This window comes from Panthera leo, chromosome D2 (assembly GCF_018350215.1).
Source record: "Panthera leo isolate Ple1 chromosome D2, P.leo_Ple1_pat1.1, whole genome shotgun sequence".
Classification (NCBI taxonomy): Eukaryota; Metazoa; Chordata; class Mammalia; order Carnivora; family Felidae; genus Panthera; species Panthera leo.
In genome coordinates, this window is record NC_056689.1 from 60,965,947 (window position 1) to 60,992,222 (window position 26,276).

The 26,276-nt window shown below is 42.7% G+C and overlaps 1 protein-coding gene across 3 annotated transcripts in view; it reads left to right on the forward strand.

Moving 5' to 3' along the window:
* The window catches only part of INA (internexin neuronal intermediate filament protein alpha), a 59,234-nt gene that overhangs the window by 23,007 nt on the left and 9,951 nt on the right, over nucleotides 1–26,276 (forward strand). Inside the window, exons 1-2 of one of the 3 annotated variants that reach the window (XM_042908237.1) lie at nucleotides 9,012–9,357; nucleotides 22,486–23,699. In XM_042908237.1, the coding sequence (XP_042764171.1) occupies nucleotides 22,638–23,699 (1,062 nt within the window). In that variant the 5' untranslated portion in view covers nucleotides 9,012–9,357; nucleotides 22,486–22,637. Of the gene's footprint in view, nucleotides 1–9,011; nucleotides 9,358–22,103; nucleotides 22,168–22,485; nucleotides 23,700–26,276 lie in introns of those variants that run through there. The other 2 variants (XM_042908236.1, XM_042908235.1) reach the window with 2 other exon arrangements.

A 26,276-nucleotide genomic window follows, 5' to 3' on the forward strand; every position in this document is an offset into this window, starting at 1 on the left:
AAGGAATGGAGAATGGTGACACACAAGCTTTGTATTTGCCATCCATTCTCTACCCCATGCTGGATGGGTCTATAGGAGGATACTCCATCTCATTCTGGACATAGATTTAAGAAAGCATGGTATGTGGAATAAACATGAGATTTAAATTAAGACTAACCTGTATTAAACTTCAGCTCCACCAGTTTCTGGAACTTTAAGTTGTTAATTGGCCTCGTTAAGCCTTAGAGTCTTTAAGTGTGAAACGTAGATAATAACACCTGGGTTATAACAAACAATTAGGAGGAAAAATAAACCTTTGTTCTTTTCACAAGGTTGAATGGAAGCTCTGAGACTTATTTCTCTAATTATCACAAGAGCCTTAATTTTGAGAGAATCTCTGAAGGTGTTGCTATAATCTACCTATTATTTTAAATCTATGTTTATGAGACAGAGAAAGAGAGAGAAAGAGCGAACACATTCCCCTAAATGAGGAAACAGAGGGGAAAAAAAGCCTTCTGTAAACACCTTTGGCAAACTCCCTGGAATAGAGTAAGTGCTCAACTGGTGTTTCTTCCTTCTCCCCTTCCTTTAGAAACAGCCTGATTCCTGTCAGGCAGTAGTTTGGAAGGTGTTGTCCTTCCTAGGAAATAATAATTGTATGTCAAAACTGTCACAAAAATAAAACTTTAACATGACAAGACCATCTAATAACCACTAGTCTCCAAATGTGATGCACTAGGAAGGACATAATATTGGCTACATCATGTTACTGCCCAAGGTGTCTAACTTGAATCTAAACATGAAAAAAGAGTTAGACAAAAATAAAACAACTGGGCTGAAAAAACAAACAAACAAAACACAACTGGCCTGGATGCTTCAAAGTATCAATGTAAAAAATACCAAAGAAAGGGACACCTGGGTGGCTCAGTTTGTTATTTACCCAACTCTTGATCCCAGCGCAGGTCTTGATCTTAGGGTCGTGAGTTCAAGCTTTATGCCCAGCATGGCCCTACTTAAAAACAAAAACCCGCACACGCACACACACACACACACACACACACACACACAAAGACTGGAAAACTGTTATGGATTAAGAGAGATCAAAGAGATAGATCAAATGCAGTGTATGATCCAAAAACAAAAAACAAAAACCGCTAAAAAGACAATTGGGAAATTTGAACATGAACACATATGTGTATATATATATACACATATATATAATTTATATATGTGTATATATATATATAATATGTGAGTGTGTGTGTGTGTGTGTGTATGTGTATATATATATATATATATATATATATATATATATACATATATATGTATTAGAACATGTATCCATGTTAAATTTTCCAAGAATGATAATTATGTTGTGGCTACGTATGAGAACATGCATGTTCTTAGGAGATACTTGCTAAAGTATTTAGGAGTGAAGTGTCATGATGCCCACAACTAATTCAAATGGTTTAGGAAAAGCTTTATGTATGCACATATTATCTGTATGGAGAGTGAAAGCAATTATGGCAAAATGTTAACAATTCAATCTAAGGAAAGGGCATCTAGTATTCATTGTATTACTCAAAGTTGCCTAAAGATTTGAAATACTTCAAAATAAAAAGTCAGGAAATATATGTATATATTAAGCTAGAATGAATATATATATATATATATATATATATATATACACATATATACATATACATATATACTTTTTTTACTAATATATATATACTTTTTAGTTAACAAAGTTTTAAAATTGTAATGCTCCATGTTGGTGAGTGTATAGTAAAATAAATATACTAAGAAATTTCCAAGTAATACATTGGCACAACCATTTTAAAAAATAGTTTTGCAAAATATGTTTGTGTATCTTAACATAATGATCCTGCTTCTGGGAATCTGCCTTAATAAATGTAAAGAAGAAAAAAATTGAAAAAAATACTCATTGCAATGTTTTTACAATGGTAAAATGGGGAACAAAAAAGTTAAATGTCTAGCTATTGAGTAATGACTAAGTAAATTATGTCAATTTGGTGGGCTATAATACAGCTATTAAAAGTAAAACATTTTTATGGCGCACCTGGCAGGCTCAGTCAGAAAAGCATGTGACTCTTGATCTCGGGTTCATGCAAGCCCCATGGGTATAGAGATTCCTAAAAAAAGTAAAAATTGTGAATAATAATTTTAAAAATATTTGAAGACTGTTTATCAACATGAAAAATATGAGATGGGATGCCTGGGTGGTTCAGTTAAGTGTCTGACTATTGATTTCAGCTCAGGTCATGATCTCATGGTTTGTGAGACTGAGCCCAGCATTGGGCTCTGTGCTGGCTGTGCAAAGCCTGCTTGAGATTCTCCATCTCCTTCTCCCTCTGCCCCTCCCCTGTCACAATCTCTTGCTCTCTCTCTCTCTCTCTCTCTCTCAAAAATAAATAAATAAACATAAAAAAAGAAAAGTATGAGGTAAAAGTTAAATTTTTAAAAAGAATACAGAATTATAACAAAAAATTGGGAGAAAAAACAAACCTTTGTTCTTTTCACAAGGTTGAATGGAAGCTCTGAGACTTCTTTCTCTAATTATCACAAGAGCCTTAATTTTGAGAGAATCTCTGAAGGAGTTGCTATAATCTACCTATTACTTTAAATCTATTTTTTATGAGAGAGAGAGAGAATACATTCCCCTACATGAGGACACAGAGGGGGTAAAAAAGCCTTCAAATTAGGTCCTGACACTGCCTACATGTCTAGGAAACATTTTAAAAGCACCAAGTCATTAATCACAAGCTCCTAGAGCAGGAATAATTTATCCTAATTAATTTCTTTTTTAATTTTTAAATGTTTATTTATTTATTTATTTATTTATTATTTTAATGTTTATTTATTTTTGAGAGAAAGAGAGAGACAGAGCGTGAGCAGGGTAGGGGCAGAGAGAGGGAGACACAGAATCTGAAGCAGACTCCAGGCTCTGAGCTGTCAGCACAGAGCCCAACATGGGGCTTGAGCTCACAGACCGTGAGATCATGACCTGAGCTGAAGTCAGACACTTAACTGACTGAGTCACCCAGGTGCCCCGATGTTTATTTATTTTTGAAAGAGAGACAAACAGACAGACAGACAGACAGACAGAATGTGAGCAGGGGAGGGGCAGAGAAAGAGGGAGACACAGAATCTGAAGCAGGCTCCAGGCTCTGAGCTGTCAGCACAGAGCCCGACCGAACTCACAGACCGTGAGATCATGACCTGAGCCTAAGTCGGATGCTTAACTGACTGAACCACCCATGCGCCCTGTATCCTAATGAATTTCTTAAAAATGAATTTACTTGAGCAATAAAAATGATAGATCACTAAATATCCATTACAGAACACTCAGCATGTGTCTGCCTGTGGGGACTGAGAAGCAGTAACAATACTGGAAAGGCTGAGAAACAAATTGTCTCAAATGATGAAGAAAGTCACATTATCTGTGATGAGCAGGAATAGGGTGTGGTCCTGTTTTACAAAATACTAAGATACATGGTGTGGGTGTAGGTGTGTGCAGAGACAGCCTTCTCTGAAGGATAGGGGTCCTTCTAGTCACTTTAGGATTCCTGTTTTCCACTATCCTAGTCCTGCTCTCCAAAGAAAGTCGGATGCTTAATTGACTGAGCCACCCAGGTGCCCCATGGCTTTTCTGATACCTTAAGACACATCTTAAAAAAAAAAAAAAAAAAAAAAAAAAGACACATCTTGCCAACAGATGCACAAAACAAACTGCAGTAAAGCACAGATGCTCGCAGACATAGCTGTATGCTGAGACGCTGAGTGTAGCTGCCGGGGAAGGAGTGTGGTGGGGCCACTCTTGCTGCTCAGTGTGCACATTGCCTCTCTAAGGGCTCACTGCAAAACAAACCCAGAACAGTATTTTCACTTTTCGCATAAATCCTCTTTGGATTCCTTTTGGTTAGAGAAAACAGGTATTAATGCAGGTCTTTCATAAAAGCAAGTGGTATGATGCGAACTTTGGAAAAGTAGGGGGTGCCTGTCATGACAAGATATGAAACAACTGTTCCTCAGAGGCCCAGTTTTAATTTATCTGACCAGCACGACCTGAAACAACCAGAACCGCCAGTCTAGGGGTCAAATACAGCCACATGTCTTCTACTTTTCAAAAGAAAATCAGCTTGGTCACCTAATATGCTAGATTAGCAGAAAGCCCAATATCCATTTCTCCCCTTAAGTTGTCCAACATGCCCAGTTTTATGCAAACCAAAGCAGCCAATATTGTTTCTGAGTACTTTAAGAACAGAGAACTGAAACACATTTCCATTCACCAGAGAACCTGTTTCAGGAGCTGCTGCCTCTCTCACTGCCATGTGTGCAGCTGATGAAAACCCTCCACGCACAACCTGAAACATCCTGCCTCTCCCTGCGGAGAGCTTGCTCCTCTGATTCTCTGTAATGCTCTGAGCTGGACTCCCAAGGTCACTGTCGCATGCTGAAGTGTGTGCTCCAAAATTCATGTGTTGGAGTCCTACTGTCCAGTACCTGAGAATGTGACTGTATTTGGAGATACGGTCTTCAAGAGGTAATGAAGGTGAAATGTGGTCTTTGCTGGGGGTCCTAATCCAGTATGACTGGTCTCCTTGTAAGAAGAGGAGACAAGGACACAGGCAGGCACAGAGGAAAGACCACATGAAAACATTGCCATCTACAACCAAAGGAGAGAGGCTTCTGAAGAAATTGACTCTGCCAACACCTTGATCTTAGACTTTTAACCTCCAGAAGTGTGAGAAAATTAATTTCTGTCATGTAAGCCATCCGGTGCATAGTACTATGGCAACCCTAGCAGATTAATACAGGGTCAACTTCATTCTTTTGCATGCATCTATCCACATGTCCCAAAATCATTTGTTGAAAAGACCATTCTTTCCCCATTGAATGCTCTTGGCATCCTTGTCAAAAATCAAGTGAGCTAAAATGTACAGGATTATTTCTGTACCCTTAAATCCCATTGATTTATAAGTCTATCCTATGCCAGCCCAACACTATTTGAATTAGTATAACTTTGTAATTAAGTTTTGAAATCAAGAACTGTGGGTCCTCCAACTTTGTTCTTCTTTTTTTTAGGATCAGTTTGGCTATTCAGGGTCCCTTGCAATGCCATATGAATTTTAGAATCAGTTGGTCCATGTCCAGCCGTAAAGAGGCAGCTGAGATTTTAAAATTTCTTTTGTTAAATTTATTTCTAAGTATTTATTCTTTTTAATACATTATAAGTGGAATTTTTGTTTTGCTTATTTTTTAAATCTTTATCTTTAAGTAGGCTCCATGCCTAACATGGGGCTTCAACTCACAACCCTCAGATCAAGGGTCACACTCTCTACTGACTGAGCCAGCCAGGCACCCCATGAGTAGAATGTTTAAATTTTAATTTTCAGCTTTTTAATTGCTAGTTTTTAGAAATACAATTGATTTGGGTATACACTGATCTTGTATCCTGCAACCTTGCTGAATTTGTTTAACTTGAATATGTTTTTGTGGATTCTTTAGGTTTTTCTCTATATAAAATCATGTCATCTGTGAATAGGAATAGTTTTACTTCTTCTTTCTAATCTGAAGAAGTTTTAACTTTTGTTTCTTGCCTAATTCCTTGGCTAGAACTTCCAGTACAATGTTAGGTACATGTGGAAAGAGTGGGTATCTTTGTCTTTTCCTGATCTTAGGAAGAAAGCTTTCCACCTTTCACCATATGATGCTAACTATTTTTTTTTAAGTTTTTGTTTATTTACTGAGAGAGAGAGAGAGAGAGAGGGAGAGAGAGAGAATGAGCAGGGGAGGCACAAAGCGCGGGATGGCGGGGGGCTTGAGGAGGGTTGAGGGGACAGATGATCCAAAGCAGGCTCCGTGCTGACAGCAGAGAGCCCAAAGTGGGGCTCAAACTCACCAACCATGAGATCATGACCTGAACCGAAGTCGGATGCTTAACCAACTGAGCCACCCAGGCACCCCAACTATGGGTTTTTTTGTACATGCTTTTTATCAGGTTTAGAAAGTTCCTTTGTATTTCTAGTTTGTTGGGTGTTTTACCATGAAAGGGTGTTGGATTTTGTCAAACAATTTTTCTGCATCTATTGAAATGATCACGTGTAGTTTTTGTCCTTTATTCTATTAATAGGGTATATTATATTGATTTTCACATGTTGAGCCACCATTGCATTGCTGGGGTAAATCTCACTTGGTCATGAGGTGTGATCCTCTCATCATACTTGCTTGGATCAGTTTGCTAGTATTTTACTGAGGATTTTTTTGCAGCTGTATCCATAAAGGATATTAGTCTGTAGTTTTCTTTTAATTTGTTATCTTTGTTTGGCTTTGGTATCAGGACAATACTGGCCTCATATAATGAGTTAAGAAGTGTTCTTGAATTTTTTGAAAAAGTTTGAGAAGAATTAGTGCTGATTCTTCTTTAAACATCTGATAGAATTTACCAGTGGAAGCATCTGGTCCTGGGGTTCTGTTGTTTTTGTTAAGAGTTTTTTCATTATTGACTTAATCTCCTTCCTTATTATAGGTTATTAGTGTCCAGTGTTCTGAAAAAGTCGACTCTGACAGTTTTTGCCACATTTTTTTGTTGCTATTATGAAGGGTTGAACTTTTGGAGTTTCTTACTCTGCTGTTTTGTTGACATCATTTCAATATGACTTAATACTAGTAATGTTAACCTGATCGCTTGGTTAAGGTAGTATCTGCAATGTTTCTCTACTGCAGAATTATGATTTTTTTCCTTTCCATATACTATTCCAGAGGTCAGCAAACTAATGGCTGGAAAACCAAATCCAGCTCTGTGCCTGTTTTTATAAACAAAGTTTTATTGGTCTGTTAGGTAAATAAAGTTTTATTGGTACACAGCCACATTCATTTGTTTATATATTTTCTGTGGCTGTAGCTTTCATGCTACAATAGCAGAGATGAACTGTTGCAAAATAGACTGTATGGCTCACAGAGACTAATTTAGTTCCTATTTGGCTCTTTCCTGATTCCAACTATATTCATTAGAAACATACCACTAAATCTAGCCTACATGTAAGGGGAGGGAAATTAAGCTTTACATTGTGGAGAAAGGAAGATCAAAGGATTTTTGGACATATGTTTAAAAAAAGATAATTAATAAATATTTTGGAGCCTATACTTTGAAGCTATGGCAATATCCTGTTTCTCCTTAAAGTTTTGCCCACTGACATTAGCTTCATCAGTAGATCTTGCTTGTAGCAATTATTACTGTGGTGTTCTAATAATGATTTTCTGCTTCTCTCCTTTGGGTCTTAACCTATCACTATCATAATTTACTTCATGGTATAGGAGTTGCGGTACTTTCTCTTGCTGGAGAGACAACTGAGAACACAGTACAAGGTTTTAAGTTAGAAGCCTCAATTTGTGACCCTGAGCAAGTCTCTTGACATTTCGCTCTTTTTTCTCATCAGCAGAATAAAAATATCAATAGCCACCTTGCAGGATTCTTGTGAAAATGCTATCTGAACTAAGAAGTAGGATGTAGATGTTAAATTCTTGGGTAATGAACTTCCTTTAATCTTATTTTCTCCTTTGCTTTCCTTCTCTTCCTCTTTCTTTCTTTTCTCTATTCTGATTCCACCTTTTTTTCTCCTCTGCCTGTGTCTTGGGCCTACCAGAGGTCCCTCATGGCACTATAGGGATGAAACCAGTGGGGTCTGAATCACAGCACTTTGAAGAAGGGCTGTTTCCAGGTCCAGCCCAAAGAACCAGTTATGCTATCTTTAGGAAGCCACTTTAAGGACTCCTTTGCTGTTCTAAGCAGACTGCTTCCAGCATACATTCCCCCACCTCTCATTCCCTGGAGGGCAGGGACCTTGCCTTGTAACTCCTTTACCTCCCTTACTGCACAATGCCTTTCAGATAGTCTTCAATCAACTTTGGATATGGATTTTAGCACACATATTCTGCATTTTAAAATACACATGTTCTGCATGTTACCACTATGCAGAACATAGGTATGCTCCTGGCAAACAACGCCAATGAAATTCATTTGATGGTTTCTATCATTTTATTAGGGCCTCATTCCTAGCTTGGAGATATATAACTTTATACTTCAACAGGCATTAGCTGTGTAAGAGGCTATAAAGTGAATCAGATATGCATGGCACTGGACCTCAAGGAATCTACAGTACAGTTGAGGGAAGAGCAGTCTGCACAAATAACTAACCACAGATCATCAAGGACTTCAAATATCAGACATCACATAGTCTTTGTTCAGCAGATGGTGGGTAACTAGTGAAGGCTTTTGAGGCAGAAGGTGACATAATCCATACTGAGGAAGTGGGAGGCATGAACTGCATAAGCCTGGACACAGGGGGTGTAGTTAGAAGACTTTTAGAATGACCAAGTGAAAAAGAATATACATCAATGGCAGTAAGAATATAAAGAAGTAGACAGAAAACCTTGCAACAGGACATGGTCAATTAGGAATCTGGGGATCTTAGGGGCACCTGGGTGGCTCAGTCCGTCAAGTGTCCGACTTCAACTCAGGTCATGATCATGCTGTCCATGGGTTCAAGCCCCACGTCAGGCTGTGTGCGGACAGCTCAGAGCCTGAAGTCTGCTTCAAATTCGGTGTGTGTCTCTCTCTCTAAACCTCCCCTGTTCGCATTCTGTCTCTCTCTCTCTCAAAAATAAATAAACATTAAAAAAAAAAAAAAGAATCAGAGAATCTTAGAAGGTGACCTTTGAGATTATCAGGGGCAACTCTTGTATTTCAGAAGAGGAAGATGAAAACTGAGGACACTAACTTGCCCAAGCTCACACTGTTAGTGACTGTACTAGTCAAGGTGACTCTAGGGTATGCTACAGTAATAGTCAAACCCCAGTCTCTAGGGTGTAACCCATAGAAGTTTATTTCCTACTCACAAAATGTCCTCTTTAAGTCCAGAGACTTCCAGAGCAGCACCATTCCAAACAATGATTCAGGGATCCAGTCTGCTGTTGTGGGTTCTGCCAACTCAACTCATACCTTCCAGGAAGAGAAAGTATAGAGAACATGTATCACTTCTTCTCATAACCCTTCAGCCAGAATTAGACACATGCCCTACCCTAACTACAAGAGAGGTTGGGAAATGTAGTGGGAAGAAAGTGGACATGAGATATTTATGTGCTATTTATGAGCACTGGATTCTCTGTCATAGTCCCAGAACTAGGAATATACTGATCCCCATAATCCAGTCTTTTTTATTACAGTTTATGGGAAGTGGAACCCACTTCATGGATTTGCTAACACCTGTGTTCTATCTTACTGTTACTGTGGACTTGGCAAGAGAACTGAAAACAGACTTTCAGTCTTGAAAGAAACAACCCCATTCAGAAACTGTAAGTAGGCAGCTTGAAATAAGATGAGGATATTTCAAGCAACTCCAAACTACATATCACCATATGATAATTATTTGTATAATTTTAACAATATGTGCAGAAGTATCTGTAGAGTACACATCAACTCAGAATATACACCTCTGCTCCATGACTTGTGAAGTCACAGAAGAAGATGCAGGCCATAGAATGTGCAATGGACAGCCTCATAGTAGAGCATAGCAGAGCTGACATAGAAGGATGAAGTCAATGACTCCCTGGGCACCTGCCTGCTATGCTCCCAAACTCCTGCTGAGAGAGGCAGGCCTTTACCATTAAAACCCATATTCAAGGAATGCCTGGATGGCTCAGTCAGGTAAGTGTCCGACTTGAGCTCAGATCATGATTTCATGGTTCATGGGTTTGAGCCCCATGTCAGGCTCTGCATTGACAGTGCAGAGCCTGCTTGGGATTCTCTCTCCTCTCTCTCTGCCCCTCCCCTGCTTGCACACACATGTGCACATGCTCTCTCCTTCTCTCAAAATAGATTAAATAAACTTAAAAAAAACTCAAGGGGCGCCTGGGTGGCTCAGTCAGTTAAGTATCCGACTTCAGCTCAGGTCATGATCTCATAGTTTATGAGTTTGAGCCCCATGTCAGGCTCTGTGCTGACAGCTCAGAGCCTGGAGCCTGCTTTGCATTCTGTATCTCTCTCTCTCTCTCTCTCTCTCTCTCTCTCTGTGCCCCTCCTGAACTCATGCTCTGTTCCATTTCTCTCTCTCTCTCTCAAAAATAAACATTAAAAAAAAACATTCAATAGCTTGTGACTTATCACCCTGGCCATAACTGATCAGAGAAGGGAAAGATGCTTGACTCAAGGGCAGCTAATTTGTAGGTGGGCAAGTGGCTTATGAGGTGGTATGAGATGATTGGAGATTAACCAGGCCAAATCAGAAAATAGAGATTTTTGAAAACAGTTTATCAGTTGATAGTAGGCACAGGAAGGGAAGGGCACAGAAAAAAGACAGCATATCATTAAACTAGTAGAAATCTGGAGTCAACAAAAGCCTGAATGTTGCTTCTCAAAGAGTAAGAAGTAGGTGGTTGGTAGTGCCAGACCATACAGAAGCTGTGGAAGCAGAATATCACTGAGTTGGCAAAGTAGCTGAGTATCAGAAAATAGCAAATTCCTGCCACTAAGGGGGCAATGAGATATTTTGGTCCCTAGAGTTGTGCTGATCAGATTCCAAACTGTATTTAAGTCCACAATAAGCCCAGCCATATGGCTATTCCTAAACTTCTAGCCTTTTTGCTGAGATTTCTGTCTTCCTTAATTCTCCAAGGTTGCTTACAATAACCCCTCATTACTTCTGATGGCCTGAGTGAATCTGTCCTTTGCAACCATAAGACTCTACTAGGCCATAAAGAGAAATTAATTTTTTTAAGTTTATTTATTTATTTATTTTGAGAGAGAGAGAGAGAGAGAGAGAGAGAGAGAGAGAGAGAGAACATGAGCAGGGGAGCAGAGAGAGAAGGGAGAGAGGATATTAAGCAGGTTCTGCCCTGTCAGCATAGAACCTGACTTGGGGCTTGATCTCATGACCATGAGATCATGACCTAAGCTGAAATCAAGAGTCAGATACTTAACTGACTGAGCCACCCAGCAGCCCCAGAAATGAAGTTCTTTTTAAAAAACATTTTATTTATTTATTTTGAGAGAGAGAGAGAGAGAGAGAGAGAGAGAGAGACCGAGCAGGGGAGAGCAGAAAGAGAGGGAAAGAGAGAGAATCCCAAGCAGGCTCCACACTGCCAACACAGAGACCAAAACAGGGCTCATACTCACAAACTGAGATCATGACCTGAACTGAAATCAAGAGTCGGACATTCAATCAACTGAGCCACCCAGGCACCCCCAGAAATGAAGTTCTAATACATGCATGCTACAACATGGTTGAATCTTGAAGACACTATCCTGAATAAAATAATTCAGACACAAAATAAATATTGTATCATTCCACTTACATGAGGTATCTAGAATAGTCAAAATCAAAGAGAAAGAATGTAGTATAGGAGTTACCAAGGGCTGGGGTCTGGGCAAATTGGAGAGTTATTACTTAATGGTTAGAAAATTTCTATTTGGAATGATGAAAAAGTTTTAGAAATAGTGGCCAGTATCTAGTGGTGATGCTAATACAACATTATGAATGTACTTAACACCACTGAAATGTACATTTTAAAATCACTGAAATAGTAAAATTCAGGGTGCCTGGATGGCTCAGTTGGTTAAGTGTCCAACTTCAGCTCAGATCATGATCTCATGGCTCATGATTTCGAGTCCTGCATCAGCTGTGTGCTGACAGCTCAGAGCCTGGAGCCTGCTTCAGATTTTGTTTCCCTCTCTCTCTGCCCCTCCCCCACTCGTGCTCTGTCTCTCAAAAACAGATAAACATAAAAAATTTTTTTTCTTAAATGGGGCACCTGGGTGGCTCAGTTGGTTAAGTGTCTGACTTCGGCTCAGGTCATGATCTCACTGTTCATGAGTTCGAGCCCCACATCAGGCTCTATGCTGACAGCTCAGAGCCTGAAGCCTGCTTTGGATTCTGTGTCTCCCTCTCTCTCTCTCTGTCCTTTTCCCACTCATACTGTCTCTCTCTGCCTCTCAAAAAATGAATGCTAAAAAAAATTTTTTAATAAAAAAATTTAAAAAAGAAATAGTAAAATCCATGTTACGTATATTTTACCATACACACAAAAAGACTCCATTAGGGGCGCCTGGGTGGCTCAGTCGGTTAAGCGGCCGACTTCGGCTCGGGTCATGATCTCACGGTCCGTGAGTTCGAGCCCCGCGTCGGGCTCTGTGCTGACAGCTCAGAGCCTGAAGCCTGTTTCAGATTCTGTGTCTCCCTCTCTCTGACCCTCCCCCGTTCATGCTCTGTCTCTCTCTGTCTCAAAAATAAATAAACGTTGGGGCGCCTGGGTGGCTCGGTCGGTTTAGCGTCAGACTTCGGCTCAGGTCATGATCTCATGGTCTGTGAGTTCGAGCCCCGCGTCAGGCTCTGTGCTGACAGCTCAGAGCCTGGAGCCTGTTTCAGATTCTGTGTCTCCTTCTCTCTCTGCCCCTCCCCTGTTCACGCTCTGTCTCTCTCTGTCTCAAAAATAAATAAACGTTAAAAAAATAAATAAATAAATAAATAAATAAATAAATAAACGTTAAAAAAAATTAAATTACAAAGACTCCATTAGGGATGCAGTATGATGGAAAAACCACCAGCTTGGAGTCAAAGAAACTGGGTTCAAGACTCAGCTCTGCCATTTTCTACCTGTGTCACTTGAGGCAAGTTACCCAACTTCTCAGTATATTCATTTGAAAAGCAGAGATAATAAAACCCTAAGTTTGTTGTGAGGAACAATGAAGAAAAATATATTAAATAATTACATAAACAACTTCTGAAAATGGTCTAGTGACTCTTGCTATGCGTATTTGGAAGAGAAAACAACAGGTCTCTGTATTCTCATCTTAGGAAATTGTGAGGCTTCTCCTTTGTGTGCTCAGGGCACACTGGTGTGAACAATGTGAAGCTCCCCACATCTGCTTTCAGAGTGCAGACTTCACCGAATGGCCTTCTTCTCCACATCATTCTGCCCTTCCCTCCCTAGCCCCTTTTGGGTCTCCAATGCTCTGCTGTTCTCTCTTCCTCTAGTCCCTGTGGAGACCAGCCCTTAGGAGGGATTATTTTTCTCATTCAGACTGATGTCCCTTTGTTCCCCTTCCCAGAGTATATCTGTATTTAGGCTGTATCTCTTTGCAGGGAGGGAAAAGCTTGATACACTTAAGTTTGCTGAGTTGAACTGAAGGATTTTTTTAGGCATCAGCAGACATGTAGGTACAGGTAATGCTGGAGGAAAGAAAGCCCTCTAAGACTTTTGTATCTCTCACAACCAGGATGTTAATAATCCTGAAATATTTGCTGACTGGGATCCTTTCTCTGGGCATCAGCAAAAGGGAAGGGGGTGGATGAAATGGTTTTCTCAAATTCGATTCCATTCTGACATCCTACAAAATCTAGTAAGTAGGCACGCACACCAGACAGGCTAGAAGCTGTCCAAGGTCCTGAAGTATAACTAAGCAGGCAAGTCTCCCTGTTTCTCTTAATTGTGTAGCCCTGTCAACTCTGGCTCAGCTTACACTCTGGTTCAACAGGGGAGGGGTAGAGAGAGAGGGAGACACAGAATCCAAAGCAGGCTCCAGGCTCTGAGCTGTCAGCGCAGAACCTGATGCAACCCAACAAGGGGCTCAAACCCATGACCTGCGAGATCATGACCTGAGCCAAAGTTGAACCCTCAACTGAATGAGTCACTCAGGCACTCCCAGCCTACACTCAGATTTAGAAGAGGTAGATGAACAGATAATTTTGGAAAGGGGAAAGATTGAGAGAGAGAGAGAGAGAGGGAGAGAGAGAGAATTACCCAAGTACACAGAACCTTCTGGATAGGCTTAAGCACAGAGAGATTGCTAAGTCCAAAACACAGATTTGTTTTCCAGAAACTTGTTTTGATTTTATTTTTATTTTTCTAAATATTTATTTATTTTTGAAAGAGAGAGAGTGCACAAGTGGGAGAAGGACAGAGAGAGAGAGGGAGACAGATTATATGAAGCAGCTTCCATGCTGACAGCAGAAAGCCCAATGTGGGGCTCAAACTCACAAACCACGAGATCATGACCTGAGCCAAAGTTGGATGCTTAACCGACTGAACCACCCAGGGGCCCCTGATTTTATTTTTAAATAATAATGGTTACGCAGATACTCCAAATGCCTTAAGCAAAAATATGGAACAAGTGCAAGAAAAAAAAAAAACTGTGTGTCAAACAATGCAATGCAAAACCATGTAAACACAAATTTGTAAGCAGAACTATAACCACATAGATTGATGTGTCATCACCAATTGAGCCATACCAATGGATGTATAGTTCTTTATTTTTATCTTCTATGTAGATAAAAATAGTTTAATTTTTATGAACAGAAGACAAATGGGAGTATGACTTAGCCTGATGTCAGGTTATTTCATGTGTCTTTGCTAAAAACATCTCCCCCTCTCCAGAAAGTCTGGGGCATGATCCTCCTTATCTGTTTTAATTATGTGCTCATGCAAGCATTTTTTTTTGTGGAGGCTAAAGATACTTAGCTGAAAAAATAACTAGTCTAAAACCAGACACAGAGAGGGATTGGGCTTCCCTCTGAGTTCTTAGCACATATGGTCTGCAGTCAAATACATACTGCCTTATGGTAGTCCCTAGATTAGGACCTCACATTAGCCATAACTCTCCAACTAAGTGCAAGCTCCTTAGGAGTAGTGACCATGTCTCATGTCTTCTCCTGCACGGACACAAACAGCACCAAACATGCAGCTGGACACACAGTAGGCGTTCAATAAATGTTGGTTGACGGCTTAAGGCAAAGCAGAGATGGAAGCTGGATTTCATTCAGGTGATGTATTTTATTTCTCTTTCTTTTTACAAAACTGGGGGGGGGGGGGGCACCTGGGTGGCTCCGTCGTTGAGTGTCCGACTTCAGCTCAGGTCATGGTCTCACGGTTCATGAGTTTGAGGCCTGCGTCAGGCTCTGTGCTGACAGCTCAGAGCCTGGAGTCTGCTTCGGATTCTGTGTGTGTGTCTCTCTCTCTGCTCCTCCCCTGCTCACACTGTTTCTCTCTCAAAAATAAATAAAACATTTTTTTTATTTATTTTTTATTTTTTTTTAACATTTATTTATTTTTGAGACAGAGAGAGGCAGAGCATGAACGGGGGAGGGTCAGAGAGAGGGAGACACAGAATCTGAAACAGGCTCCAGGCTCTGAGCAGTCAGCACAGAGCCTGACGCGGGGCTCGAACTCACATACCGCGAGATCGTGACCTGAGCCGAAGTCGGCCGCTTAACCGACTGAGTCACCCAGGCGCCCCAAAAATTTTTTAAAAAGTTTTAAAAAGTGTGTTAAAAAAGGGTGTTTTTAATGGTTTTTTTTAATTTATTCTTGAGAGACAGAGAGAGAGAGAGACAGAGCATGAGTGAGGGAGGGGCGGAGTGACAGAGTGACAGAGAATCCGAAGCAGGCTCCAGGCTCTGAGCTGTCAGCACAGAGCCCAAAGCGGGGCTCAAACTCACAAGCCATGAGATCATGACCTGAGCCGAAGTCGGACACCCAACCGACTGAGCCACCAGGTGCCCCAAAACTTAGGGTGTGTTTAATAGGGAAAAACTAAAAACAATATAAAAGTCCAACAAGAAACTGATTAAATAAATTATGGCACATCCATGCACTACACTGAATTGTAAATAGAAGTAAATAGATCTACATAGCTGCTATGGGAAAATAGCCACAATGAATGTCATAAAAAAAAAAAGCTGCAGAACAGTATACAAAATGTATATGATTGTATATTTATAAAAAATTTAATCTGAGAATAGTGACACTTTTTATCACTTCTATATTCATTGTTGTAATTCTAGCAGCCGGCATACAGTCAAGATTCAGTAAATATTTGTTAAATGATTAGGATAACACCAAGGATTCAGAGTAGCACTTACAGTACTCCCAACAAGAGTATGAATTCTGACCTTTTTCTGTTACTCCAGAACAAGCAGGATTTTCCTATTGTTAGGCATAAAGGAAGGAGGATAAGATTTTAAATTAGATGAAGTTGGGAAAGCATTAGATAGAAGGTCATTGTTTCAATCCTAGATTTGGGTGACACTTTCTTTTTTGCTTATTTTGTCTACCTATCCATGTATATATTAACCAATTTTCCTAACTTTTTATTTTGAAATTTTTCAAACTTAGTGAAAAGTTGCAAGACTAATACAATAAATATCTGTATTCACCAACTATTAACTCTTTGCCACATTTGTTTTATCTCCCATTTGTGTGTGTGTGTGTGTGTGTGTGTGTGTGTGTTTGCTAAACCATTTGAGAGTAAGTTATATAAATCATGACACTGCAACCCAAAATACTTCAGCATGTATCTCCAAAGAACATTTGCCTATTTATATATATATTTTTTCCAAAGAACTATTTCTTACTTTGAAATAGTTTAAGACTCACAAGAAGTTGCAAAAATAGTACAGAAAGTTCCCAGGTACCATTTACCCAGCTTGCTCTCCATGATAACATCTTACATAACCATAGTACATTATCAAAACCAGGAAAATGACATTGACACAGCAAATTAATTCAACTACAGATCCTATTTGGATTTTACTAGGTTTCTTAGTTTCTCTCTCATTCTATGATTTTTTCACATGTATAGATTTGAGTAACAGAACTGTTCCATCAACACACACACACACAAAAACCCTTCATATTAACATTTTTTAGTCACATCCTCCCCAAACCCAAACCCATCAACCACTAATTTGTTCTCCATCACTATAATTTTGTCACTTTGAGAATGTTACACAAATGGAGTCACATATTATGTAACATTTTAGATCCACATAATACCCTTGTGATTCATCCAAGTTGTTGAGAACTATTCATCAATAGTTGATTCTTTTTATTTTTAAAATTGATTCTTAAATTTTTTTTTAATATTTACTCATTTTTGAGAGAGAGAGAGAGCATGAGCAGGGGATGAGGAGAGAGAGAACAGAGGATGCGAAGCAGGCTCAGTGCTGACAGCAGGGAGCCTGATGCAGGACTCGAACTCACAAACCATAAACCATGAGATCATGACCTGAGCTGAAGTCAGATGCTTAAATGACTGAGCCAGTTAGGTGCCCCAATAGTTGATTCCTTTCAATACTGACTAGTATCATATTGGACGGTTTGTTTATCTACTCACCCGTTAAAGGACATTTGGGTTGTTTTCTGTTTTTGTCTATTACCAAGAAAGCTGCTATGACCATTCATGTACAGATTTTTTTTTTGTAGATTTTCATTTTTCTAGGCTAAATACTTAAGAGTGAGATTGCTGGGTCATATGGCAAATGTATGTTTAACTTTATAAGAAATTGCCAAAGTGTTTTCCAGAATGGGTGTACCATTTTACAATCCTACCAGTAACAGATAAGAGATCCAGCTACTTTAAATCCTTGCAAGCAGTTGGTATTGTCAGTATTATGTTTCAGCCACTCTAGTAGGTAGACAGTATATATCATTAGGGTTTTAATTTGCATTTTTCTAATGGCTAGTGATGTTGAACATATTTTCATATGCTTATTTGCCATCTGTATATTCCTTTGGTAAAATATCTGTTCAAATCTTTTGCCTATTTTCTAACTGGAATGTTTGTTTTCTTACTGTTGTGTTTAGAGTTCTGTATATATTATGGATACAAATCCTTTGTGGGATGTATGATTTGCACACATTTTCTCCCAGTCTATGGTTTGTCTTTTCTTCTCCTCCTTCTCCTTCCCCTCCCCCTCCTCCTCCTTCTTCTTCTTGTCTTTTCAACTTCTTAACAGGTCTTTTGCAGACAATTTTTTTTTAATTTTGATGAAGTCAAATTTATTTATTTCTTTTATGGGTTGCACCCTTGGTGTCATGCCAAAGACTCTTCCCAAGTGGTTGTACAGGAAAGAATTTTCAACCATTTTTTTTCACCTCACATGTGTTTAGTACTGTGATAGATGCTGAGAGAGATTCATAAATACAGAAGGGCTTCCAGTTAAGTTTAGACAAGCACACAAATAATTAACAGCAGAAGATGGTAGGTAATTATAAGTCATGTGAATATTGTAAAGGCTATGGGGAGGAGGAGGAGAGTTTATGGGAGGGAAGGATCACTTTACATTCGAAATACCAGGGGAGGTGGCATTTGAGCCTTAAGGATATCAACAGTTGAAGCAGGGCCAGAGGAGGAAATACCAGGAAGAGAGAGGTACACAAGTGAAGGAACAGGGGTAAGACAGAAAAGTCAACATTACGGGTGCCTGGGTGGCTCAGTTGGTTAAGTGTCTGACTCTTGATTTCAGCTCAGGTTGTGATCTCACGGTTCGTGAGTTCAAGCCCTGCATCAGGCTCTACATTGACAGTGTAGAGCCTGCTTGAGATTCCTTCTCTCCCTCTCTCTCTGCCCCTCACCTGCTCTCTCTCCAAATAAATAAATAAACAAAAAAGAAAGAAAGAAAAGTCAACATTAACAAGTGGGCTGGGGTGGAGAGGCTAGAGGCCACTTTTAGATATACAGTACTTGAAAACCAGCAAGCATTCATGAGGGTATGTCCAACAGGCAGTTGGAGATGTGAGTTTAAATTTGGAAATTGGACGAGTGCCTGGGTGGCTCAGTTGGTTAAGCCTCTGACTTCTACTCAGGTCATGATCTCACGGTTCATGGGTTCAAGCCCCTCATCGAACTCTGTTGACAGCTCAGAGCCTGGAGCCTGCTTCAGATTCTGTGTCTCCCTCTCTCTCTGCCCTTCCCCTGCTTGCACACACTCTCTCTCTCTCTCTCTCTCAAAAATAAATAAACATTAAAAAAATAAAATTTTTAAAAAGTTGGAAATTGTAAATAAGAATTTGATAACCATCAGCATAGGTCAGGCCTTTTGTTATATGCCCCACAGCAACTTGTACTCTTCCTTCAGAGCACTTGTCACAATTATAACTAATAACTGTGTAATTAGTTGTTTAATCTCTATCTCTCTTGCTAGATTTCCAGTCCCATGGAATAGAGTCCACATCTGCCCTATTCCTAGCACCTAGTCTAGTGCCTTGCACTCAGAAATATTTGCTGAATGAATAAAGAAGTTGATACTTCTAACAGCCATGATTTATTGAGCATGCACGTGGCAGTCATCGTATACCCACTTTGTGTATATAATCTCATTTAAACCTTGCAGAAGTCTCATGAGAGGCAGGTCAAGGCTTCTCAGAACCTCTTCTCTGGGGTAAGGCCCGAGAATCTGAATTTAAGTTCCCAGGGACTTCTAATGAGCAGTCAGGTTTGGAGACTACTCAGATAGTCTATATTCAGGTAGTCTTTATCTATATGACAGATAAAGAGGGGTGGCTGGGTGGCTCAGTCGGTTAAGCATCCGACTTTGGCTCAGGTCATGATCTCACGGTTCGTGAGTTTGAGCCCTAGATTGGACTGTCTGCTGTCTGCACGTAGCCTGGTTTGGATCCTGTCTCCCTCTCCTCTCCCTCTACCCCTCCCCCACTTGTGTGCATTCTCTCTCTCTCTCTCTCTCAAAAATAAACATTAAACAAATTTTACAGATAAAGAAACTAAGTTCAGCAAATGACAGTGATTTATTCAAAGTCCGATGGCTAGAAAGAGCCATGATGCAAAGCTAGATCCCTTAGGGAGAGATTCTACCACAAGCCTCCCTTCCTCTACTAAAAAAGAGTTTATGAGGGAAAAGCAGAAAAGCAAAAACTGGGTCTTTGAAACCAAGGAGGGTAGTGAGCACTGCCAAATGCCACAGAGAGGCCACAGAGGATGTGGCATGAGGGAAAACCTGGGGATGACTAACCAATGTATCCACAGTGCCTGAGTCTGACATTATAGGAAGATGAAGACACAACCTCTACCTAGGGCAGGGCACTCCCTCAAGAAACCTGGCCAGCTGGAAGGAATTGTGGTTTGAGGCTCAGCCAAGAACACTTCTTGGTAATAGAGCTTTGTGCTAAAAATATTAAAGCCAAACATCTGGGCCTGTAGGGTGGTATGCCAAGAAAGGGGAGGTACTAGTCCCATGGGAGAATCTCAGTTTGGAATCTTAAGATAAGCTGTTCAGAAATTACAAAACGCAGTCCACTCTATATTTTCCAGGCCACTACCCCTTTGTTGGATTATTAAGGCCTTTTGCCTTACTTCTGCATTGTGTGTGTTTTACCTTGGGAGTACTGTTTCCTTTGGAGGATGGAAAGAGAAAGAAAAATAAAACTCCAACCAGGACATTGCTGATTTTTAGTTATTCAGTCCCGAATAACATGGTTGAAATGAGATTGGAACTAGAACCCAGAAAGAAGTAAGATCTAATTATCTGTCGCATTTCTACTCAGTGACACTCATGCTGGCCTCCAGTACCACAATCAAGATTGGCTATTTTCTTTTTGCCAAGGAGCAGCCTAAAGGTCTGTGACAGGAAATGACAGTTTCCTGCAATCCCATTACTAGCCCCAATTCATATCCTGTTGATGGTAGATGCAAAGCAATGTCCCCTATTTGAAAGAGGACAATAATGACAAGAACCCCTTATACGCATACAGCTTACCAAGCACCTTCACATACATCAACTCAATCTTTCACAACCTTGGGGAGGTAGGTGTTGTTATCCCTACAGGCTTGGTAAGTGGCAGAAGCCACAATTCAAATCCATCACCTCGGATTCTTTGAATTACAACCCAGTCTGCTACTTTGTTACTGGTCAAAACTCTTCAGTAGCCCACTTAGCCTTATGCTGGCAGCAGGGAAATTAATGAGACTTCAAGAGCCTCATTGCTCTAAGAAGGAGAATTAGGTAGTGAGGAAAGAATGTATGTTTGCTTGCTAGTGACCTTGTGCAGAGTGCTGCAGCTGAGCCCGAAAATGGGGGTAAAAGCTACCCTGAAGAGTGGCCAGAAAGGAAGTAACCTATGCAAAAGTCCTGGCACAATGGTTAACAGAGAGTAATCACTCAGTTGTGTTAGCTAGCATTCTTCCATCCTTCCCCTCATCAGGCATTTCTGAACCCAATGAACACAGAATTCAGTGCAGGTCTCAGTCTGCGATGAGGAACCAGGGAGACAGGCTGTGGCAGAGCCTGACCATTTTCCATGACATCAAGCATAAAGCCAAGAAATATGTTTCAAAGTCCCAATGGACTCCCCTTCTCCCTTCCTTTAGTGGTCTGTCTCAGGTGATATTTCCACCCACAAAGTTAAAACTTATCCTAGAACTACATTCTTGAGATTCCAAACCAAGAAAGGCCTGCAGTCTGGAATTCTGGGGTTTACTAAAAAGTTCTTCTTACTTCCTCTCCTAAGCCATAACCACATCCTGAGACATACAATAAGCTAGAAGGTGAGTGCATACTACAGATCCTACACTGACTCCTCCCAGCCTTCATCTCTCCAGGTCCCATTCCTTGACTACCCCTCCTCCCATCCCACACCCTGTGCGATAAAGGAGGCCAGCCATGTGGCCAGCACCCTTCCCCACTCCTGGAGTTTAATGCTTGCAGAGACCTCTTTTGTCCAAGGAGAGATCCACACAGGAAAGGTCGCGGCTAAACCAGATGAGGATTTACATAGCCTGAAATCTCTAGCACCTACAGGGCTGGATAAGTAAAGTAAATGAATTAAGAAGTTGGGTGTTATTCAATGGAGAGTGGTGGGGACTGTGCTGAATCCATCTCCATCCAGAGATCCGGAGTGGGGATGGGCATACAGGATTCCCCCTAAAAACAAACAAACAAACAAACCCAATTCCGGGTGTAGGCAAGGAGGACAGGGTCAAGGGAAGCGACAGAGCTGTGTGGTCTGCGGGTGGAAAACCCGTTCATTTATACAAATGTCAGGGGCATTTCAGTTTTGCCCATTGCAGCCATCCCAGCTCTTTGACCTCCACTTCTTTCCGCTTCTATCCGCTTCTCGGGCCCATGTTCTTTATCTATCCGCCCCCCCCCCTCCCCGCCCTTCTCCGGGGGCGTCACAGGCATTCCGCCCAGCCACCTGCCCTGGGCGCTTCCGCGAGAGCTGCAGAGGAACGGCTGATGAGATGCTCTCTGACGTAGACCCACTCTACCCCTTGGGAACCCCGAGCTGGCTGAGGGAAGGGACAAAGCCTGAGGGAAGGGACAAAGTCCCCACTCTTAACTGGAAAAACAGTGCCTCACCCTCAGGAGCTCCTGGGTAGGGATGGGCTGGCGTCCGGGACACCTCCCAGAAAACCCTAACTCCGGGTGGGTTAAAGGGGGCAAGGAGAACAGGGTCAAGGGAAACGACAGAGCCGGGTGGTGTCCGGATGGGAAACCCCAGTCGTTTAGGCACCCCTCCGCTCAAGTCACTTCCAAACCACACAATTCTTGGGGAGGGGCGCTGCGGACAGGGAGCGGCTCCTACGCAAATCGCTTTGTCTCCGCGCCCTGGGTCCGCCTCGCGCGCAGCTGCAGTTGTCACTGCGCTTCCCCGCCCCCGCTCCTGAAGGCCCCCCTTCCTTCTCTCCGCCAGACCCGGAGCAGGAGCTCCGCCCACAACGCACCGCCCCAGCCCCGGCGCCTTAAAACCCGGTGCACACCGCCCAGCCGCGCCCCGTCTGGCGCACCTCTTCTCTCCTCTGGACCTTCAGCCGCAGCCGCTCTCCCGGCCCTGGTCCCAGCACCATGAGCTTCGGCTCGGAGCACTACCTGTGCGCCTCCTCCTACCGCAAGGTGTTTGGAGATGGCTCTCGCCTATCCTCGCGCCTCTCCAGCGCCGGTGGCGCGGGTAGCTTCCGCTCGCAGTCGCTGTCCCGCTGCAATGTCGCCTCCTCGGCCGCCTGCTCCTCGGCCTCGTCGCTCGGCCTGGGCCTAGCCTACCGCCGGGCCCCGGCATCCGACGGGCTGGACCTGAGTCAGGCGGCGGCGCGCACCAATGAGTACAAGATTATCCGCACCAACGAGAAGGAGCAGCTGCAGGGCCTCAACGACCGCTTCGCTGTGTTCATCGAGAAGGTGCACCAGCTGGAGACGCAGAACCGCGCGCTCGAGGCCGAACTGGCCGCGCTGCGACAGCGCCACGCCGAGCCGTCGCGCGTCGGCGAGCTCTTCCAGCGCGAGCTGCGCGACCTGCGCGCGCAGCTGGAGGAGGCGAGCTCGGCGCGCGCGCAGGCCCTGCTGGAGCGCGACGGGCTGGCCGAGGAGGTGCAGCGGCTTCGGGCGCGCTGCGAGGAGGAGAGCCGAGGGCGCGAAGGCGCGGAGCGCGCCCTGAAGGCGCAGCAGCGCGACGTGGACGGCGCCACGCTGGCCCGCCTGGACCTGGAGAAGAAGGTGGAGTCGCTGCTGGACGAGCTGGCCTTCGTGCGCCAGGTGCACGACGAGGAGGTGGCTGAGCTGCTGGCCACGCTGCAGGCGTCGTCGCAGGCCGCGGCCGAGGTGGACGTGGCTGTGGCCAAACCAGACCTGAGTTCGGCGCTGAGGGAGATCCGCGCCCAGTATGAGTCCCTGGCTGCCAAGAACCTCCAGTCAGCCGAGGAGTGGTACAAGTCCAAGTTTGCCAACCTGAACGAGCAGGCAGCGCGCAGCACCGAGGCCATCCGGGCAAGCCGTGAGGAGATTCACGAGTACCGGCGCCAGCTGCAGGCCCGCACCATCGAGATTGAAGGGCTGCGTGGGGCCAATGAGTCCCTGGAGAGGCAGATCCTGGAGCTGGAGGAGCGGCACAGTGCAGAGGTGGCTAGCTACCAGGTAAGAGCTGGAACGCTGCAAAGGGAGGGGGCGCCCTGTCCTCTCCCCCACCTCCCTGCGCTTTCCCACACAACTGGAGCTCTAGGAACCGAGAGGAGGGGAGGGAAGGGAAGAGGAAGAGCTCCAACTGGAGGCAAACAAAGAGCCCTGGAGTCTATACCATTAATTCTAGAGTCCTGGCCACCCTCTGTCCCTGCCCGTCACGTCCCTGTCAGAGACCTTTTAGAAAAATCCCTTAAGTTTAAGTTTTTCAGAGTCCAAAAATCTAATTCATGCCTCCCTGTCCGCAAGTGGACATAAACACCCTGGCGATCTGAAGAACAGTCCCCCACCAAAAGTAGGAGTGAACCCAATGCAGGTGGGTTACAGCCTCTCATGGTTGACAGTGCTGTCTCAGCTGTCTGACTTGTTTGGTTGACTTTGAAAGGCTTTCTTTCTGTGCGCCCCGGGATTGATATTTATGGATTATGGTCTGCCCTAGAGAGAATGCTGGACTGAACTGGGAAGGGTTCTATCCCATTTTCTTGACTTTTGCCTTCAAAAGAGTCTAGAGATTGGGAGCCAAGGAGCTGGATGATTGGGCTAGTCACAACTGCTCTGCTCTGCCCCCTGTTCCCCTTCCCCCCACCGCACACAGGCGCACACACACGCGCACACACCCAGTTTCCTTGTGGACCTACGGATATTTCTGCTAAAGAAAGCTTTAAACCGCTTAGCAAATGGGAATGGTCAGGGGCGCTGTCCTCGGTGCTGATCTAGAGTTCTTTCCATCTCAGAAATGATGTCTCTCTCGTCTCATGTCCCAGTTATGACTCTCTAGGCAATTAAGTGCTTTGGGCTTTTTTTTTTTTTTTTTTTTTTCCTATCTGCAACACCATCACATCAGTCCTAGCTACCTGCAATCAAAGGTCACCTCGTGGACAGCATCAATTTTCACTGTCATGGATGGCTTAGCACTTAACAAAAAACGCTTAATGTGCTCAGCAGCAGTGAGGTCTCACTTGAAAATTCACATCTCCTTAATAATTTTCCAACCTAAATGCATGTGGTAAATCACAGAGATGGATGGTCCTATCTTTGTTATAGGCCGCTTATTTTTTCCATCTTTGCGTGTCCTCTAAGCTCCTGTGAAGGTATTGACTGGATCTTTCTTCCTTTTTGTCTCCAAACAAAGGCGACTGCATCTTCGGTTCTACTATATAGGACATTCTGGGCTTATAACCACAGAGGGTACAGAGGCAAGGGAAATAAAGGAATCTAAATAGTGTGATTCAATTTCAAGGTACAATAAAAGCTCCATTGGGTAGAATGGTAATAATTCAGAAATTTTCAATAATTCATTCTAGCAAAGATTGAAGCTTACATTTGATGAAATTAACAGGGTTTGGGAACATTAATAAAATAGAACCAAGAAAGGAGTGAAATCTTGAAAGTACTATGTTAGTCTACAGCTAAAGAATTATTATCGGTGTGCAAGTATATGTTTGTTGTTCATTATAAACTACCCCCGTTACTTAAGGAAGAAAGCTTGCTTGGACCATTTGTTTTGGTTCATTTGGAATTATAGCACAATTCAAGTAAATACTTCTGTTCTGCTTCAAAAGCTGTAACTTGAATGTTTCAGTATATGGTCTAGCCCCTGCATGGCCTGAATTAATTACATTTAGTTAATTGAGACTTCATGTGTTCTAGAAGCGTCAAAAGATGAGGTAGGTGGTCTTCTGAAGGGCTAGCCCAGTATTTCTACAAAAAGAATAACTTATCTACAACTGCAACTGTCATCTAAATTGGGCTTTGCCATGCCCTCTGTTTGTTTGGTATAGCCCTACATTCTAAGCGGTAGTGACAGTACTGTCTGACTTGTTTTGTTTGCTTTAAAAGGCTTTCAGTGTTAGACAATAGTAGGGTCATCCAGATACAGTCTACAGGAAACAAGCAAACTAACAAAACAACAGAAACTGCGGCATCTGCAGCTCTGCAGTGCTGCCCCCATCAGCTTGAGCCATCAAAGCCTCAGTGGACCTGCTGGTGGAGTGGAAGAGGAGATGAGACAACAGAAAGCTATTTCCTACCCCTTGGGACTTCAGGCTGAAGTCCTGTGAGGGGCTCACATCCTCACCTGCTGATCCTGAAGGCCTGAAGTCACAGGGGTGTCCTCTGGCTGTTTTCTCAACAATTCTGGCAGTGCTAAGATGAAAAGCCTCCTTCTCCACAATGAGATTCAGCCATTGTTTTCTTGCCCTCTCACCCCTCCCTACTCCCTTTTCACTGCAGTAATGGGAGGCGGTTCTCTTTCTTCTGCTTCAAAGATGAGTGATAGACCCATTTTCCCTTGCAAGATTGCCACCCTCTTAAGAGGCAGAGGAAGGCCCCATTAAAGTCACATTTTCCATGCCTGGAATGCTGACAGCCTATTCAAGGAGGAAAAGCTTATTACACTTTTGAAAGGGTAAAGAATGATTCAAGGTGACATGGTAAGTACACAATGACATATGAGAGTCCAAATCAGGTGACAGGAGAAATTATGAAGAGCTAGGACCGTTGTCTTCAAAATCCAAATGTAGCCACCCTCCAGCT